The sequence below is a fragment of the Mus musculus genome, chromosome 7, assembly GCF_000001635.26.
Source record: "Mus musculus strain C57BL/6J chromosome 7, GRCm38.p6 C57BL/6J".
Lineage (NCBI taxonomy): Eukaryota > Metazoa > Chordata > Mammalia > Rodentia > Muridae > Mus > Mus musculus.
The window spans coordinates 120,078,069-120,095,624 of NC_000073.6; the positions used below are offsets into that span (position 1 = coordinate 120,078,069).

General features: G+C 43.1%; 1 protein-coding gene across 1 annotated transcript in view; it reads right to left on the bottom strand.

Moving 5' to 3' along the window:
- Dnah3 (dynein, axonemal, heavy chain 3) overlaps window positions 1-17,229 on the bottom strand; it is a 173,966-nt gene extending 156,737 nt beyond the window's left edge. Inside the window, exons 1-9 of the mRNA NM_001370806.1 lie at window positions 17,080-17,229; window positions 12,508-12,612; window positions 11,794-12,016; window positions 8,643-8,724; window positions 8,108-8,282; window positions 7,031-7,220; window positions 5,033-5,228; window positions 1,290-1,415; window positions 309-504 (exon numbers count right to left, since the gene is read on the bottom strand). Of these exons, the coding sequence (NP_001357735.1) occupies window positions 309-504; window positions 1,290-1,415; window positions 5,033-5,228; window positions 7,031-7,220; window positions 8,108-8,282; window positions 8,643-8,724; window positions 11,794-12,016; window positions 12,508-12,612; window positions 17,080-17,109 (1,323 nt within the window). The 5' untranslated portion in view covers window positions 17,110-17,229. The remainder of the gene's footprint in view (window positions 1-308; window positions 505-1,289; window positions 1,416-5,032; window positions 5,229-7,030; window positions 7,221-8,107; window positions 8,283-8,642; window positions 8,725-11,793; window positions 12,017-12,507; window positions 12,613-17,079) is intronic.
- Window positions 17,230-17,556: the final 327 nt, after the last annotated feature.

Genomic DNA, 17,556 nt, shown 5'->3' on the forward strand with positions numbered 1-17,556 from the left:
GCCTTCTCTAGTTCCCAAGGCCTTTCCATGGGATAGCTTATTGTAATTCATGTCTCCTGTCCTATTTCTAAATCCTTCCCGCCCTTCAAAATATCTAAAAACAAAAACAAAAACAAAACAAAACAAAACAAAAAAAACAAAAGCAAACAAACGAACAAATCTCTTGTAATTCTCCCTGTTTCCTTCACTTGTGAATTTCCATATATCTACTTCTTTCACGTTATTTTATCTTCCACTTAGAATTTTTCACCCTCCCTTTACCTTGTCTGTTATAAACTTGAGGAGAGGGTATGGACTCCCCTACAAACCTTATGTATCATGAAGAAAGAAACGAGGTCCCTGAGGGACTTAATGACCAAATCTCGGAGCTGTAGGGACATGAAGGAAGCAACAGAAGCGAAGTATTCCTCAATGTTCCGAGAGGAGTCATAGTCATTCTTGGGAGCGAAGTGAACCCAGTGCTCCTTCTGGGTCACAAAAAGCTGGGCACAGGTGGGGATCCATCTACCGAGACAGGAGAACACCCAAGTTAGTGGCTCTCTGAGCTCTTGGAGCCTAGGAGGTAACTAAAGCACACTTTTGGGAGTGACCTTATCTCCAGAAGGATTGATGGAAGGGGGAGGAATGTTAACAGTGTAGTGCCACAGGCTGGAGGCTCAGCTAAATGAGCAAGAAGGAAGAAGTCTCCAGCACTTTCTCTCTTTCTGCTTCCTGGCCACTGTGTTGCGAGCCATTTAGCTCTAACAGTCTCACCCCATCATGATGGACAGACACCTCTGAAAATATGAGCGTCTTCCTAAGTTGATTGTTCTCTGGTATTTGTTACAGCAAAAGACAGCCTGACTGATAATCTCATCACTCGATAATGTCTTTGGTTCTGGATATAGTACTGAATGCATTTGCTAAAGAAAAGGATTTGCCAAAGGATCGCCTAATGTCTGAAGCCCCCCTAACTTTGGACCTTGAGGCTACTTATTTTGGGGAATTTCAATGCAAGTCATTCCAGTACCTTATGCCTTAGCATCAAGACTGGGAGAATCACAAGGAAGACACAAGGAGAGTGGTATCCTGACCAAACATGGTTCTGAAAAGGCAGAGGGAGTGTGGGAGGGATGGGCATCGAGGGCTGTTGGATATAAGGTTGCCAGAGGATAGGCACATGACAGGGACAAGGTCAAGAAGGGATTGTGGGAAGTCAACAAACATCCCATCATTTCTGGGGGGAATCAGCTCTCGTTTTGGGGAGGTTTAACCCTTTAGAATCCTGGGCTTCTGCGGGAGACACTGACTTGGTGAGTAGAATATGACGCGCCTCCCGGCAGTGCTTCTGGACCACCTCCTTGTACTCGTGAGGCAGCAAGGGCAACTTTCCAGCCAGTAAGTCTGCTGTTCGAACAAACCTGAGGTTTTGAAATCTGCCAGAATCGAGGGAGAAATGCCACAGTAAGAGACTAATCCATCCAGTGGGCTAGGTTCAAAGGACACATGTTCTCAGTTTTTTGAATTCTTAAGCTAGACTAGTACCCCCTAAGCTAAGTGATGCTGGGCAGTTTCAGGGGGTTCAGAGGGTAGTGGGGTGGGTAGAGAAGCACAGAAAGTAATGAAGACCCCCCAACCCCTCCATTCTCTGCTGTCCAAACTAAAACACTGCCCAGTGCTGCTGCATGACAATTTGCTCTGTGTGAATGTTGTGCCCTGGAGTTGAGCATGTGAAAAGAAGCAGATATTCATGGACCACTTCTGATTCTTTTCTGCACCAACCCAGCAGGGAGGTAAGCCCAAAGCTTCATTCATGATGGCTTTGATGAAGCTCTTCAGAATTCTCTCTCCTCTTCTTCTCTTTCCTCTTTCCTCCTCCCTCTTTCTCTGTTCCCCACCACTGTGTGGGGAACACATACACACACACACATGCACGCACGCAAGCCAGAGGTCAACTTTAGCTATCTTTCCTTGTTTTTTTGTTTGTTTGTTTGGTTGGTTGGTTGGTTGGTTTGGTTTTGGTTTTGGTTTTTCGAGACAGGGTTTTCTGTATAACCCTGGCTGTTCTGGAACTCACTCTATACACCAGGCTGGCCTCAAACTCAGAAATCTGCCTACCTCTACCTCCCAAGTGCTGGGGCATCTTGTTTTTTAAAGACAGGGTCTTTTATTGGCCTGGAACTTCCTGTCTCCACCTCCTCATTTGTAGGATTCCAAGTGTGTGACATCATGCTGGCTTTTTACCTGGGAGCTGGAGGGTGAATTTAGGTCCTTATGCTGTGTGCATATTTGCTAACTAAGCCATTTCCCTGGAGTTCCTATGACGAGTTAGTTACATTGCTCTTGACCAGCACTGCTCACCCTTTGATCAGGCTCACCAGACAGCCCTTATGTATCTATGCTTATACCGTGCAGACACACCGAATATTTATTTGCTGAATAAAAGGGTGACTCCTCATCCCTCCTAGTTGCTCCTTTTTTTCCACTCCCATTTCTCTGGATCTGTGATCACTCTGCCACTTGCCACATCCCACAAGTAAATCACATAGGAAACACAGTATGTAATTTCCTTGACAAATCTTTCCCCTTGCTGACTTTGTGCCCCTGGTTTTTCTAATCAGTTGAAATGATTCATTAGCCTGACCTTTCAATAACCTTTCCCATCTGATTTGTACCCTTTCTTGAGGAGCCCATTAAAAAAAAAAGCCTCTCTCCCCTTTCCCAGAGTAACTAATAGAGTGGTTAAACAAAATATGGTACTGCCAAACTATGGAATATTATTCAGTTACAACAAGAAATGTTACTGATATTTCCTTCTTGTGAATGGAAGTCGAGAACATTGTATTTAATTCAGAAACAAGACCATGTATTATATGATTCAGTATATATTACACAACCAGAACCCAAAGATCTACTGAGATAAAGAAGATTAGTGGTTTCCAGGAGTTGGAGGGGTGGATTGGATGTGAATAACAAACATGTCCTTTAATTAGATAGAAGCTGACACAAACTTGTGACAAACACAAAAACTACTGTATGTGCACTGTAAAGGGGTGAGCATGGTGGTTTGAATGAGAATGTCTTCTGTAGGTTCTTGTACTTTAACACTTGGTCCCCAATTAATGGCACTGTTTGAGAAGACTCTGGAATACCAAGGAGGCGGGGCACTGCTGGAGGAAGTACATCACTGTGCAGGATAGTTTCATGTCAACTTAGCACAGGCTAAAGTCGTCTGGGAGGAGGGAGCCTCAGTTAAGAAAATGCCTCCATAAGATTCAGCTGTTGGGCATTTTCTTACTTAGTGGTTGATGAGAGAGGGTCCAGCCCATTGTGGGTGGTGCTATCTCTCTGGGCTAGTGATCCTGGGTCCTATTAGAAAGCAGGCTGAGAAAGCCATGGGGAACAAGCCTTAAGCAGCATCCCTCCATGGCTCTTGCATCAGCTCCTGCCTCCAGCTTCCTGCCCTATTTCAGTTCCTGTCCCAACTTCCTTTTGTAATGAACAGTGATATAGAAATGTAAGCCAAATAAACTCTTTTTCTCTCCAAGATGGTTTTTGGTCATGGTATTTCATGTCAACAATAAGAAGCCTGACTAAGACAATTACTGAGGACAGGTTTTAAGGGTTTCTAGTCCCACCCCACTTCTTCTTCCCTCTGGTTTCCAAGTGTGGATAGAGCATGATCATGTGACTGCCTGATCCTGCCACTATGCTTTCCTTGACTGTTGCCATGTCTTCGCTGCCATAAGAAACTCTATCCTTTCAGAACCACAAGCCAACACAAACCCTTTCCTCCCTGTGTTACTTATAATCATGACCTCTATCACAGCAACAGAAAGTGAGTTTTACAGTTGCTCTTTCATATCTGTGGGTAGTGCATGCATGGATTCAGCCTTTAGTGTGTATAAAATTATTCTGAAAAATGCTTTTGTACTGAACAGATACAGATTTTATTCTTGAAATTATTTCCTAAACAATCCCTGTAACATAGTACTTCCATTGTCCTAGACAGGATGATTGCTCTGGAAATGATTTTAGCATATGGAAAGTATGAGACTGTGGAGATACTAGAGTATTTTATGTAAGAGGCTTGAGAGATCATGAACTATAGTATCTGGGGTTCTAGAAATAATCTCTTTATATAACAAGAATCAGCTGTGTATCTCAGGTTTGGAAATTTGAGAGAAAAAATGGGTCGCCTCTCCATCTCATCTAGATTCCTATAATTCCTAGAGTGAATATAATTATTGATAAATGCAACTGAGAGACTATGACTTTCCAACTGAACTCCACAAAGAAAAACACATCCAAGCCTTTAAACATCTCAAAAGGAGATGGAGATAAGTAAGTGTAGAATTGTAATTTAGGGTGACAAGTGCCACAGTGCACGTAACAATGAATTAATTCCTCTTGGGTACTGAAGTTTTATCAGGTACTAAGTACTTTGCATGTAACGAGTTACCTATTTCTCTTAATATCCCTAGAAAGCAAAAACATCTTCTTGTTTCAAATGTAGAGACCACGAAGGCAAGGCCCAAAGGTGAGAAGCAGCATACTCATCTACCTGCAAAGCAGAGATGAGCTTTGGACACAGGGCAGGAGAGATGGCTCAGTGGTTAAGAGCACTGATTGTTCTTCCAGAGGTCCTGAGTTCAATTCCCAGCAACCACACGGTGGCTCACAACCATCTGTAATGGAAACCATTGCCCTCTTCTGGAGTGTCTGAAGATAGCTACAGTGCACTCATATACATTAAATAAATAAATAAATTAATTAATTAAAAAAAAGATTTGGACACAAACGGGATGGCTCAAAGTGTGAGTTATTACCCACCATGCTCCAGTGCTGACAGACAGGGGGAATGTATTTGGGGAATGCAAAGAAGGACTCCTATACCTGTAGGTAGGCAACTCACACATTCTGTCTAGGGATCTCTGTTGGACCCACTCTACTGCCGAACAAGAGCTGCTCACACTGCACCATATTAAAGAGGTTCACTTAAGTGCTGAACAATAAAGAAAGGAAACCAAAAGGCCAGGAGCCAATTCCTTACTCTGCAAACCACAGTTCTTTGAGTTTGTACATCATGGGATTCACTGTGTGCAAATGCTCCTCATTCCACTTCTTGGTACTCTGGTAGATGTTGTGCCAGGGCACAGGGGCCCGGATCACTCTGTGAGGAAACAATCGAGGGATGCTCTTGATGAACAGCCTTTTCTTTTCCATTGGGTCCATGAGGATGTAGTCAACTAGAATGAAGAGAAAGGATCCCCTATTAGGCATGGTCTTTAAACATCCTGAGCTCCTAGTTCCATATACTCCAAATGGACGAAATGCCTCCTCATTGGCTGGGTCGGGGTAAGCCGTTAGTTGTGAATTAATTGGGGGCAGTACATTCTGTCGGTATATGTTATTTTCTTTCTGAAGATGCATCACTGGAAGAACTGTGACTTCCCAGTGTAGAGAGTTTGGATCCTTTTATTTTTGACAGTACACTAGCATTTGCTGTACTCCATTAGTGATTGACTTCTCTCGCCATGAGAATCACACAAACATATACATTAATACAGTAAGCAGCACCAGGTACTTATAAATGGAAATCTAGACATCAGATGTGTTTTGCTAGAAAAGAAAAATTGTTGAGATTTTTGTCGGGCGACAATTATGATGCACCCTCAAGAATGAACATGAGTTTATTAGAGGAAGAACACTGGGGACAGGGGGATGTCTCATATGGACATAAAGTGTCAGACTGTGTGGTCAAGGAGCTGTGAGCTAGGCTGTGGCAGATATGTCAGGTACAAAGTGGTGAGGCTGAAGGTATATAGCCTGAGAAACAAGGTGGAGCTAGAAGCAAAAGACCTTACATGTTTCTTCTTGGAAATGGTTTCTGTGTGATAATAGACAGCCATTACACTGACCTCCTTAGACAGTAAAACAGACATAGTTGGATGGTTTTGGTAGACATGCAATAACAAGGCAGAAAAAATAACAGGGTCGCCTTTTCCCTTTCTCTCTCATATTATCTGTCCTTAAATGCTTCCCAGTGTGATCTATGGTCTGTCCAAGACACTAGGTTCAGGGTAGAAGGGAGCAAGGAGCAGTGATGTGCCCATCACTACCCAAAAGCTAATGGTCAAAGAAAGAGCCCAAAGCTACAGATCTGAGAGGACAACAGCACATAATTAAAGGCCCAAGAGGACTTGTAAAGTAGGATGAGGTGAAAGTAGAGGTGCTAGACTGCAGAGGATGAAGGGACAACAGAGGAGAAGGGAGAAAACCCTTAGGAGAACAGGCAGATCTTGAGCTACATTTTAAAGGTTGGGTACTCACCGTGTGATGTCTGTGTCTATTACATCCATGTCACCTGAAGTTTATCAGTCATGAATCTTGGGCTTTACCCCAGATGCACAGCTACTAAATCAGAACCTGCTTTTTATCAAGATTGTCAGGCCATGAGCATGCCTATTTGAAGATGGTTAGTTTAAAAGTAAAACTTAGTGAGGGTGCCTGGGATGGGGAAACATTTGCATCAATGGTTACATGGCATTCTGGCGTGAGTTCAGTGAAATCAGGGTGGTGACCGATAAATTGGCGGTGTGGTGGTTCACTTTGATTGCCAGATTGATTGGACAGTGCCTGAGAGATTATTAAGGCTTGCTCCTGGTTATGTCTGTGGGGATGCTTCCAGAGATGATTGGCATGTGAGCCATTAACCGAGAAGGGAAGACCTGTCTTGGTTGCAGATAGAGACCATCTAATAGGATGGAAGCCTGGATAGAACAAAATCCAAAGGGAGAAGCCTGTTGGCACACACATGTTCTTTCTCTTCTCTCTGCTCCCCAAGTGATCAGCTCAGTGGCACCATGTGCCCCTCCTGGGTGACACTCTGCTCCATCACAACCTAAATGCAATAGAGGTAGCTGAACCATTCCTCCTTTGAACTGATTTTTCCAGCTACCTCATAGCAGCAATAACAAAGCAGAGACACACAGAAGAAGGGCAGTGCCCTTTGTGTAGGAGCTTCTTGCCCACTGAAGCCCAGACTTACCAATGCTTTTCATGAGGCTATAGTAATAGTCACTTTCCTTCTCAGACCTAAGTGAGACTTGAAGGGGTTCAAGGGCTGGAGTTGTCAGTAGCGTCTTAGGAATCAGTTTGTAAATTCGCATCATCACCTCCTCGTTCTCCGGGGCAATCATGTCTTTTCTGATACCATTGGTCAAATAGTAGTAATATCTCTTCCAGAAATGAAGAAAGAAAAAGGTAATGACCAAATGGTGGTGCCTACCTATTCCACCCACCAGCCAATCCACCATCAAGCAGCCCACGGGCCATTCACACAGCAGCCATCCACCTCTTCTGCAGGTTACTTCACACACATTGCATGTGACAAGGCCATGGGCAGGATCTTCTCACTAAAGGGAAAGAGAACTGCTCAGCTTTGAGTATCCTAGTTTTCCTTATAGGAGATGGAGCTCGTATAGAGATTCCTCTCATTTTCAAAATGTATCCACAGGCTGCATCCTGCTTATGATTGATAAGGTCGCCAAAAAGAAAAAAAAAAAAATACAGGCCGGGTGGTGATGGCGCACGCCTTTAATCCCAGCACTTGGGAGGCAGAGGCAGGTGGATTTCTGAGTTCGAGGCCAGCCTGGTCTACAAAGTGAGTTCCAGGACAGCCAGGGCTATACAGAGAAACCCTGTCTCGAAAAAAAAAAAAAAAAAACACCAAAAAACAAAACCAAAAACAAACAAAAACCAAAAAACCAGAACACAATTGGCTCACTCACACAAAAGATCTTCTTCACTGTTTATCTGGAGTTCAGATGTAACTGAGTGCCCTTCTTTGTGTGGTGAAAATTCAGCCACGCACCATGGGCTGCCACGTGGTGAACTATGTACTCGAAAGCTCCAGTTTCTAAGATCTGCACCTCCATGTGACCCCCATCCCCAAGTAGAGAAAGCAATCATACACACATCCAAATCCTCACGCAGTCTCTGTGGTGGAGTTTGGATTCCAGTATTCTTTGAACATTCCCCAGGTGACTCTCATTTGCTCTTTAGAATCACTCAGATGCCGAGATACGTTTTGCCAAGTTGGGAGAGGGGCACAGTAGGAAAGTACCTCCAGGTCTAACTCAGATGGCTTCTGCTCTTTACTTTCTATTTCCATCTCCTGCTGCAACATCACATCCATCTGTTGTTCTGGACTCATGGGTCTGCTTTCTGGGTGGGTCACACTGGAGTCGGTGGTGTTCTTTATGCTCAAGGAGGATGAGAATTTGCATACAAACGGCATCCTGAAAAGTTGTTACAGCTCATCTCTTAGGGGCCCCACAGAGGCAACTACATTTTGTAGGCTCTACTTTTCCAACCCGAGGATGGCAAGGGAAGCCCCTTTCCTTTATGCCATCTAGTGGCATCTGATGTGTGCATGTCAGATGACCCAGATATGTAACACTTCACATGCTATAAACACTGGCTTTACTCAGTCCATTAACCTACTTTTATTTAGAGCCTTGAAAAATGGTGGAGGAAATGGACTGAGTGTGTGACCATGCTTTGAAGACAAGAAGCAGACTATGGCTTGAATGAGACCATAGAGCACCTTGCTTCCATCCAATCTCCTCTATTCTATAGCGCCCACAGTGACACCTTACCCGGTAACATCATCCTTGGCTTTGAGGTTGAACTTCATTTTTTTCTTGGAGGGCTCTGTTGAGGTTTTAGATGCTGTGAATGCTGTGAGAGTGGAGAAAGAAAGACATCAGGGATGGGCAGCCTTGAGCCATTCTCTGTCTGCTGGGATGTGGCCCTTGGGGATGGTCTTAGGGAACAGTAAGGGGAGTGAATGTGGTGGGGAGTGGGGAGGAAGAAAAGGTGGGTTCTGGTTGCCTGTGTGGCTCTGAAGAGGCCACCTAATTACTCCTGGTCTTAGTTTCTCAGTTCTAAGATGAAGGTGAGTGTGCCTTCCATTCATCCATACATTTAACAACTACTAACCATTTCCTCCTTAATTCATCGCCTAACATTCTATTTTCTAAGCAGCAATTATATTATTTAGTACTTGTTGTAAAGTAGACTCAGGCTTTTGTACTCAGTGAATTTATTTTTTTAAAGGAAAATTTTATGACACTCACAAATTTAAAAAAAAAAACTATCATCAAGTATATAAGAGCTGCAAATAAACCAATGTCATTTGCAACAAAAAGAAGGTAACTACAGATAAATTTAATATTTGATACAAAAACGACTTTAGTAAATTTTATCTAGAGACCATTACTTGCTAAAGATACTTAGCCTGAGAAAATGAAACATAGCATAGAAATGTTAAAGACATATTTGTAACTAAAGCGACACTTTGAGAGACTTGGGGATTAGATGCCCTCCTTTTAAAGAGAACTCAAGAGATCCATTGATTTCTTTCAGCATAAAAAGGTACTCTGAGAATATAGCAATTTCTGGATAGAGCCAGAGACAATGATCCTGAGTGAGGTAACCCAGACACAGACGCACGTTGCATGTTTCCTTTTCTATGTGTTCATTAGCTTTTAAGTTTCAATACCGGTACTCCCATCCAAATAACTGTAGAGGTTAGATAGCTAGTAAGGGCACAGGAGGGAGGAGGGGATCTCCCAAGGAAGGGGAAATAGAAAATAGAACTATAAAGAGATGAAGAGGAAACTGGATTAGAAGGATCAAATTGGGGAGGGGATAAGAAGGCAGAGTAAAGGAGGGAATGTGGGGAGGGACAACACTAAAGGACATTTGAAAAGTCATATGGAAACCCCCTACTGCAGAAGCTTCCTAGGATATCTGTGAAAGAAATTTAAAAGGAGTCACTGTATAATAAGGGAGGCAAAGCTTCAACTAGACATACAAGTGTATCCTCCGGTGTTGGAAATGGATTTTATCTTGTTGAGTTTTGAACCAAAGGTATCCTATAGACCTCTGCAAACATTGCAGGCTATTGTCAAGACTACTGGTCATTCTCCACAACCTGAAAGTAAAATTCCATTGCTGAGGACACCACTTACCTAAGTCATCAAACATGGAGAAATAAAGCTGGTGCCCAATTAGGAGCTTAGCCTAACCTGAGTCATGTTCATGATGCTACAAGTTACTCTGCATGCTACTGAAGGAGAAAAATCAATAGTCAATATCATCTAGCTATAAGCCTTGTAACAGAGAACAGAAACTTGCCTACTAGACATAGTGGTGTAACTATGGCACAAATGTTACAGCAATAACCAACCTTTTTTTTTTTAAAGGATGGATTTAAGGTCAATTCCATGAGATGAAACCCATTACCTAATACTGCTAAGGTGACTAAGAACTCAAGATTAGCTAGGTCATGGGCCCTAAAGGGGAAACCTGCTACTATTATTCTACTAAAGGGACATAGCAGTAAAATGTCTAATGACACATTGCTATACCTATACATGAGGCCTTTCTCAAGCCTCATCAGAGACGCTTCTTCTTGCACGACATGGTAATTAACTGAGAGACTCACAACTGGACAATGTGCAAAGAGTGAGAGCCTTTAGACCACTCAGTCCTAAATGGGTTGTTTTAGTCAGACCCCTATCCTCAAGATCAGAGATCTAGGTGACAGAGGGGGCTGGAAGATTTTAAGAGCTAGAAGTGATGGTTGACACACAAGGAAATAGCATCTTCCAGACACCACAGGACTAATGCACATATGAACTCATGTGGACTGTGACAGCATACACAAGACCTGCACAGATTCAAACCAGAAAAAAAATATCCCAGCACTAACAAGACAAGTGAACACAATGTCTGACTTGAATCAAGAGGGAAAATTTGCAATTGATTTTTGTTGGGAAAGGGAAATCCGTTTTCTGCAGTGGATTGATATTGGGTATATAAACCACATGCTACGGCAGGCTCCATGCCCAGGAGTAGCTGGCCAACACAAAGCAAACTCTGTGGGTTTCGTTTTTGTTTCACTGTTGTTGTGCATGCATACACACGTGTCTGTGCTTTGTTATGTTATTTTTGTCTTGTTTTTTCCCTTTGTTTTGTTTTGGTTTTTTTTTTTTTTTTTTTTTGAGAGAAAGAGAACCTAAAAAGTTGGGTAAGTAGGGAGGTGGGGAGGATCTGGGAGGCACTGGGGGAAGGCAAATGATAAAAATGTACAAAAATTTTTTTAAAAGATACATTGATTTCTAAAACAGGATGAACCCTTTTTACATACTGAATTTGTTACTTTTTTTTTTTTTACCTCAGACTTTCCAATTTCCAGAATGCGATTAAAATATTTCTGTTGTCTATAAACTACTCAGGTTATATATTTTGTTATGGAAACTCAGACTTAAACAAGAATTATAGTATTAGCAGTTAGAACTTGAAACACAAGTTTCTAGGTGTTGTGGGTTGCCCTGATGTTGTTTCCTAGGTATTTGGGTGACTATGGTCTTGGTTGACACCTTGGTTACATGATTGTGAGAGATCTTGAGCTTGAACTACGCAATTAAACCAAATACAGAGATCTGATCTAGAGAAACAGAGCGATGATGACTGGGGTTTGCTTTAAGTCATGTCATTTTGGGGTAATCTGTGATGTAGTCATCTGTAATGTAGTTTAAGTACATTAAACAGTACTGGTGTTTCCAAATAATGTATAGACTTTAGCCATTAGAGTAATTTCCATTTCATAGGTAGGGAAAGTGAGGCTCTATGAAACTATTCAAGTTTAGGTTCAACCAAGGGGAAGAACCAGAATCAAAACCCAGAAGTTTCACTTCGAAGCTCCCTTCTGCACAAAATATGGCTTGTTCTTACAAGTACCTAATGGCAGTCCTTGACTGGTCTTGTCCCTAGGGATACTGATGGTGACTGGTTGGTAGACCTTCAACAGGTCTTTCAGCTTCATGTCTCGAGCTGTCAAGGAATAGTTATTGCCAATAGAGTCACTGGGTCCACGGTGGTGATCCTGTTCTTTGAAGGGCACAGCCAGGGTCCAGGATGTGCGTTGCATCAGTGGGGGATAGAAGCTGTGTGACATGACAGTCTGTGGGAAATAATGTAAAGGAGACATAGTCAGAGACAGTGAGCCTGGGCTCTGCTCCCACTGAGACCAAGTTTCTACCTTCCATTCTCTCTGGGGAAACACTTTGTGCATTGATACCTCTGTCTACCCAGTGGAAGATATCTGAAGCCAAGGAAAACAACTAGTATTCAACACCCAAGAGTTAGGCAACAATATGTTTTTATTCTTCACAAACATGGTGAAAGGCATGTAACTACTCTTATTTTACAAGTGAAGTTTCTGAAATAGAGTTTCTCTTACACAGTGGGTAAAGGGCAAGGCCAGATGCAAACACAAACCTCTTTATGGCATGTAGCTGTAGTGTCTTCTAAACTGGCAAAATGGCGAGAGCTACTGATTCCACTTGCCAAGACTATTCGCATCTACTAGAACCCGATGAATCCCCCTATAGGTGAGATGTGTTCCTCAGATCTCTTCCTTCAGCAAAAGAGCTGGCGGCCATGGGCACTAACCTTATAGAGTTCAGATGGCTCCTCATTGGCAGACACAGGCAGAGGCGGCAGCTCTGGCCGTGCCTGGGAGTGGCTCATGTGATGTACAGAGTCACTCTTGTCAAGCTGTGGGAATGGGAACAAAGTCACTCTTCAGGAATTAGGACAGGTTTCTGGGCTCAGGAGAGGGTGAGAACTGCAGAGGTTCCCCGTCGTTTTATGCACACGGTACTGCTCAAGCCCCTCCATCCACCATCCATGACTAATTCCATTTTTAAATCATCAACCTGTCTCTTCTCCAACACCTCCTCTTTGACTTTTCTTCTATGGGCAATGTTTATTTTCCTACCCCACAGGGAACTCCAAATTTTGAGTGTGTCTATTACCCAAGCCTGGGTAGGATTCTTTTAATTTTTATTCATTTATTATCCACATTAGTAATAGTACTAATGACTGTGTACATGGTATGTTTGAGTATGTGTGTATGTGCATGCACATGTGTGCATGCATTCTTGCGCGTGCATGATTTGATTATGCACGTGTGAGCTATGATGTGTCCTGAGTTGTAAATCGGTGGGCAGTGTTATGGAATTGGCTCTCTTTTTCCACCTTTATATAGGTTTGAGGGATTGAATCCGTGTCACCAGGCTTGAAGGACAAGCTCCTTTAATGCTGAGCCATCATGTGAAGCCCCCCAAAGTGGATAGCTCTTAAAAGTTGACTCTTGCATTTCACATATACAAAGTTTTGATTAAAAACATACTCAGGCAATGGTTTGGTATCCTCTATGTTTAACAAGCATGTAAGCAACTCTCTGTGGTTCCTTTAAGAAGCACGAGTGTAGGAGTCACCTTTCATCACTTGGGTGTGAGCCTCAGATGGGCATGATCTTTTATCTCCCGCAGATGCTCTCAGTCCCCATGTGCCTCTCCTGAACAGAGCTGAAAGCGGTTGTACATTGAACAGCATTGCATGAGGTTTTTATCTGAAGACTCAGCCCCATTATGCAAGACAGGCCCTTCATCTGAGGTGTGACAGAGACATGCCATGTCATCCCATCACTGGGGTGTGTTGATGGAGAAATTCTGCTATTCTTCACTTTCAGGATAATTTGAAGGATTTCTAAAGGGCTAGTGTTGGTTCTGACTTTAGCTCTAGAATGCGACTTTTTAACTAGTTCTGGTTAAGATGAGACACTGTATTAGAGATTTATTTACTTGGGTCTGCACATTGTGCCATGCAAGATTGCTGATGTAGACTCGGGTGGAAGAAGGACATAGGATTCCCTATTAGCCATGAATCACCAAGCCTAGCTTACCCCTCACTGATAGCCCCTAACCTCCATTAACTCCCTGCCAGGAGCTCCTATATCATTAAATGAGCAACATTATCTACCCAAATTCCAAATGATTGTATGACAGCATACACAACCTTAAATAATTATTTTTTCGGTAACCCATTCTAGCTGATCAAACCAAGACCCAGAATGGTGGGTATCATATCCCAAACACACAAGAGGCAGACTTGTCCTTTAGGGCAGCAGTTTTTAAATGTGCATCATTCTTCACCCCAGAAATGTCAGGAATGGCAAGAACCCCTTAGTTGGCAAATTACTCTAGGAATGTCAGGGGTCCAAAACTTAGCTGAGAACATGCGAAGCCATGATCACAGATGTATTGTAAGCTTCAGATCTTTGAAAACATGAAATGGATTCACTGATCTCATAGTGTTTCTCCAAAGGCTGCTATCCGTTAATGGTTGGCCATTGGGTCTTTATTTAGAAACTCTTGGTGCCCACCCCAATCCTGATGCTCTTGTTATTTCCTTCTTATAGAACTTGGCATACGGACTTGTTTTTATTGTTGAATGACTACAATTTTTGAGATAGGGTTTATATAACCCAGGCTGGTCTCAAACTCAAAATCCTTCTCTCAGCTTCTGAAGTATTGGGGTTCCAGTCATGAACCATCGTACACAGCCTTAATATGCTCACCAAAATCACTGTCTCTTTGTCCTTTACCTCAATCTCAAGGACCCGAGAGTTAACCAGTCATCCCAAGAATTCTCTCTTCTATGACTGAAATCTATGCCACCTCTGCATCAATGAGGGGAACGAAACAGGAAAAAAAAATCCCCAAAACAACTAGAAATGATCATCCACATCCAGTACAATACCATCCAAACAAGAGTCTGGCAAGGGTGCTTCCAGGAATATGAAGATATTGTTTCTTTCAAGGTCTCAGAGGTAAAGTATGTATCGATGAACATGTTAGGGCTGTCTGCACTGTGTCTTTGCATGCAAGAAGAATTTGTGGCCAGTGGAAAACTCTCCTCTGGCTTAGACTTTAAAATCTGTTTCAAATAAAAACTTCATTAAAGGAGCAACAAACACCACCAGAGCAGATCATGTTGAGTAAGTTACAACAAGAGCAGGGATGAACAATTAACCCCCCCCCCCCCAGAAGCCCTGACCTTGTGGAGCCAGAGAGGATCGTAATATTATCTGGAAAGGGGCTCAGTGGTTGTGCTTTTGTTCACTATGGGACAAACCGGATTTTGGTGCCGAGAGCACCTGGGAAGTTAATCCTCCCACCAGAAGAAAGCTGAATACAGTCCTGCTGGGAAAATCTGCTCTACCCCAGTTTCAATCTATGTGGCAGCATGTGGCTGATCCTAGCCTCTGGCTCTGAGCGTGGAACCAATCAGAAGGCTCCATGTTCCTATCTATGGTGATCAGCTAGACGATGGCATGTGGATCAAGCTTTCAAGCTGAGTACTACTCCCTTGTACTTTTGCCAGAGCTACAGAGAAAGGCAAACCCTCTGTCATTAGGGTCATTGACTGAGAGGCAGCTCATGCCCAGAGTTCCCAGCAGTCATCTCTGCCTGTCATGAGGAACATGTGCCTTAAAATAAAGCAAAATAGAAGCCAGCAAAGTCACCAGAAGGAGAAAGCGTCTCATGGCATCAGCAGGAACTCATGGCATCAGAGGGAACCCTGTGTCTAACTTGGATGTCTTGGTTATCAGAACCTATAGATCCTTTGAGGTGTGGGGCACATTGAATTATACTTCTACCTTCTCAGCTTGAGAAAGGGTCAGTCTAGTGACAGACATGAACACAGTCGACTCAGAAAGCTCAAGACAGAGAAAAGAGACACCATAGCTCACAAACAGACAGAAAAGCCCTTCTCCAGATAACGAAAAAAAAAAAAAAAACAAACAGTGGGCAGGTTGAAGAGCATGAGACCTCTGCATCCATCCTTAAGCTAGATGCTGGATGCAGACTAAAACATCCACAGAGAAGCCTGCTGAACACAGGGCCATGATAAACAATCAGCGCAGGCAGGAAGGAATCGGTTCCACAACACAGTAGGGAGTTTTCTTGACTAATTTTGCATAAGAATTTTCTGAGGGACAATTTCTGATGGGCGTAGGTGGAGAGTCTTATAACAGCTTGCTCACTACACAAAATGGTGTGCTAACAACATGAATGTCTAAATGTCTCCTTTGATAAGTTTTCAGGAGTTTTCATTTCAGAGCACAGGCTTGGATACATTATCAGATCTAATTTACAGAGTGTCTACTTTAAATGCTCCTCTGGGTACTTGAAGTGACAACCCAGTGAGTGTGTCTTGGCATCTTGGGCTCCCCCCCCCTCAATATTCTTACATCTGGATTGGGTAGAAGTATGACTTTGGGGCAGTTTGTCTTTAAGGTAGAATCCATTAAGCACCTCTGGCTAGTCTCACCTGCTTGGCTTTCCAAGTGCCAAGTCTACTGTCATAACCCAGTATAGACGGTTTATTTCTGAGTGCACATGATGACTTTCACGGATCTGCTGCACTAGAATCAGTCCTTCCTGAGTTAAAAATAGAGCTCTTGGCTCTCTACCATCATGCTCCAAATCTGGATCGGAGGAGTCTTTGAGGGTGTACAGTCTAACCTGTCTCAGCTCCCAAAGCTGTAAGATTACAAGAGGGAACCTCTGAGCCTATGGGTTACTAAGCTTTTTAATTTAAAAATTATTTTTAAAACTGATAATGTCTGTGTAGATGTGCATGCCCATGTGGGGGTCAGGTGACCTACTTGAACACAGTCCATCTTACTCCCTTGAGATCAGGTTTATCACTGAACCTGGAACTAAGAAAGTGGCCAGCAAGCCTCAGGGACTACCCTGTCTCTAACCCTCACGCCTTACTACCACCAACTGCAGTTACAGCTGTATGCTTCCACGCCCATTTTAACATAGGTGCTGGGGTATGAATTCAAGACCTCATGCTTGTGCGGCAAACATTCTTATCCACTGAGCCATCACCTTCCCAGCCTAAGACTAGGCCCTGGAATACGCTAATGTGCAGCCAAAGATGGGACCCACCTGCTGGAGCACAGAGTCTAAGGGCATTGGAAGGAAAAAAGACAGCAGGTTCTACTTCTAAACGTTCAGAGTAAAAATTTAAAACACAACATATTTTCTAGGCCAAAGGAATCTAACATGGCAATCTCTCTGTGTGAAATATCCCTCCTCTCACATACATTTCCCTACATGTTGAAGACACAAGTACAGAGAAACATGCCTTAAACTTCACACCTACCTTCTGCGCTGAGCAATTGGTGTCGCTCATGATGCCTGTTCTAAGTGTATCGATTGAAGAAAGGATACAGAGTTCTCAGTTTCTCTGAGGATCAGTCTCTTCCATACAGCTGCTTTGAAATCTGTGGTTCCTTAGGCCAGAACGGGGACTTGAGCAGCGGAATGGTCAGGCACTCTGGAAGTTCTGATACAGAGCTGCCTTTCTGAGGTCATAGACTCTGGTATCTCAGAGAGTTCCCTGGCAGAAAGGGAGAGAGGGGAAAGAGAGTGAAGAGATAGCCTGGCCTTCTGCAGCAAGTCCTCCTCTAGTCCCCACTCCTCGCCGTATTTCTTCTTCTTCCTCTTAGTAGATTTGGAACTTCTTGGAACTTCCCAGAACACACTGAAGTCTCTGAAAAGGACAAAAATCGAAGCACAGTTACATAATAATATGAAAAGAGGATTTTCTGTCCCAAATAACACCCCTGGGAGTCTAGAT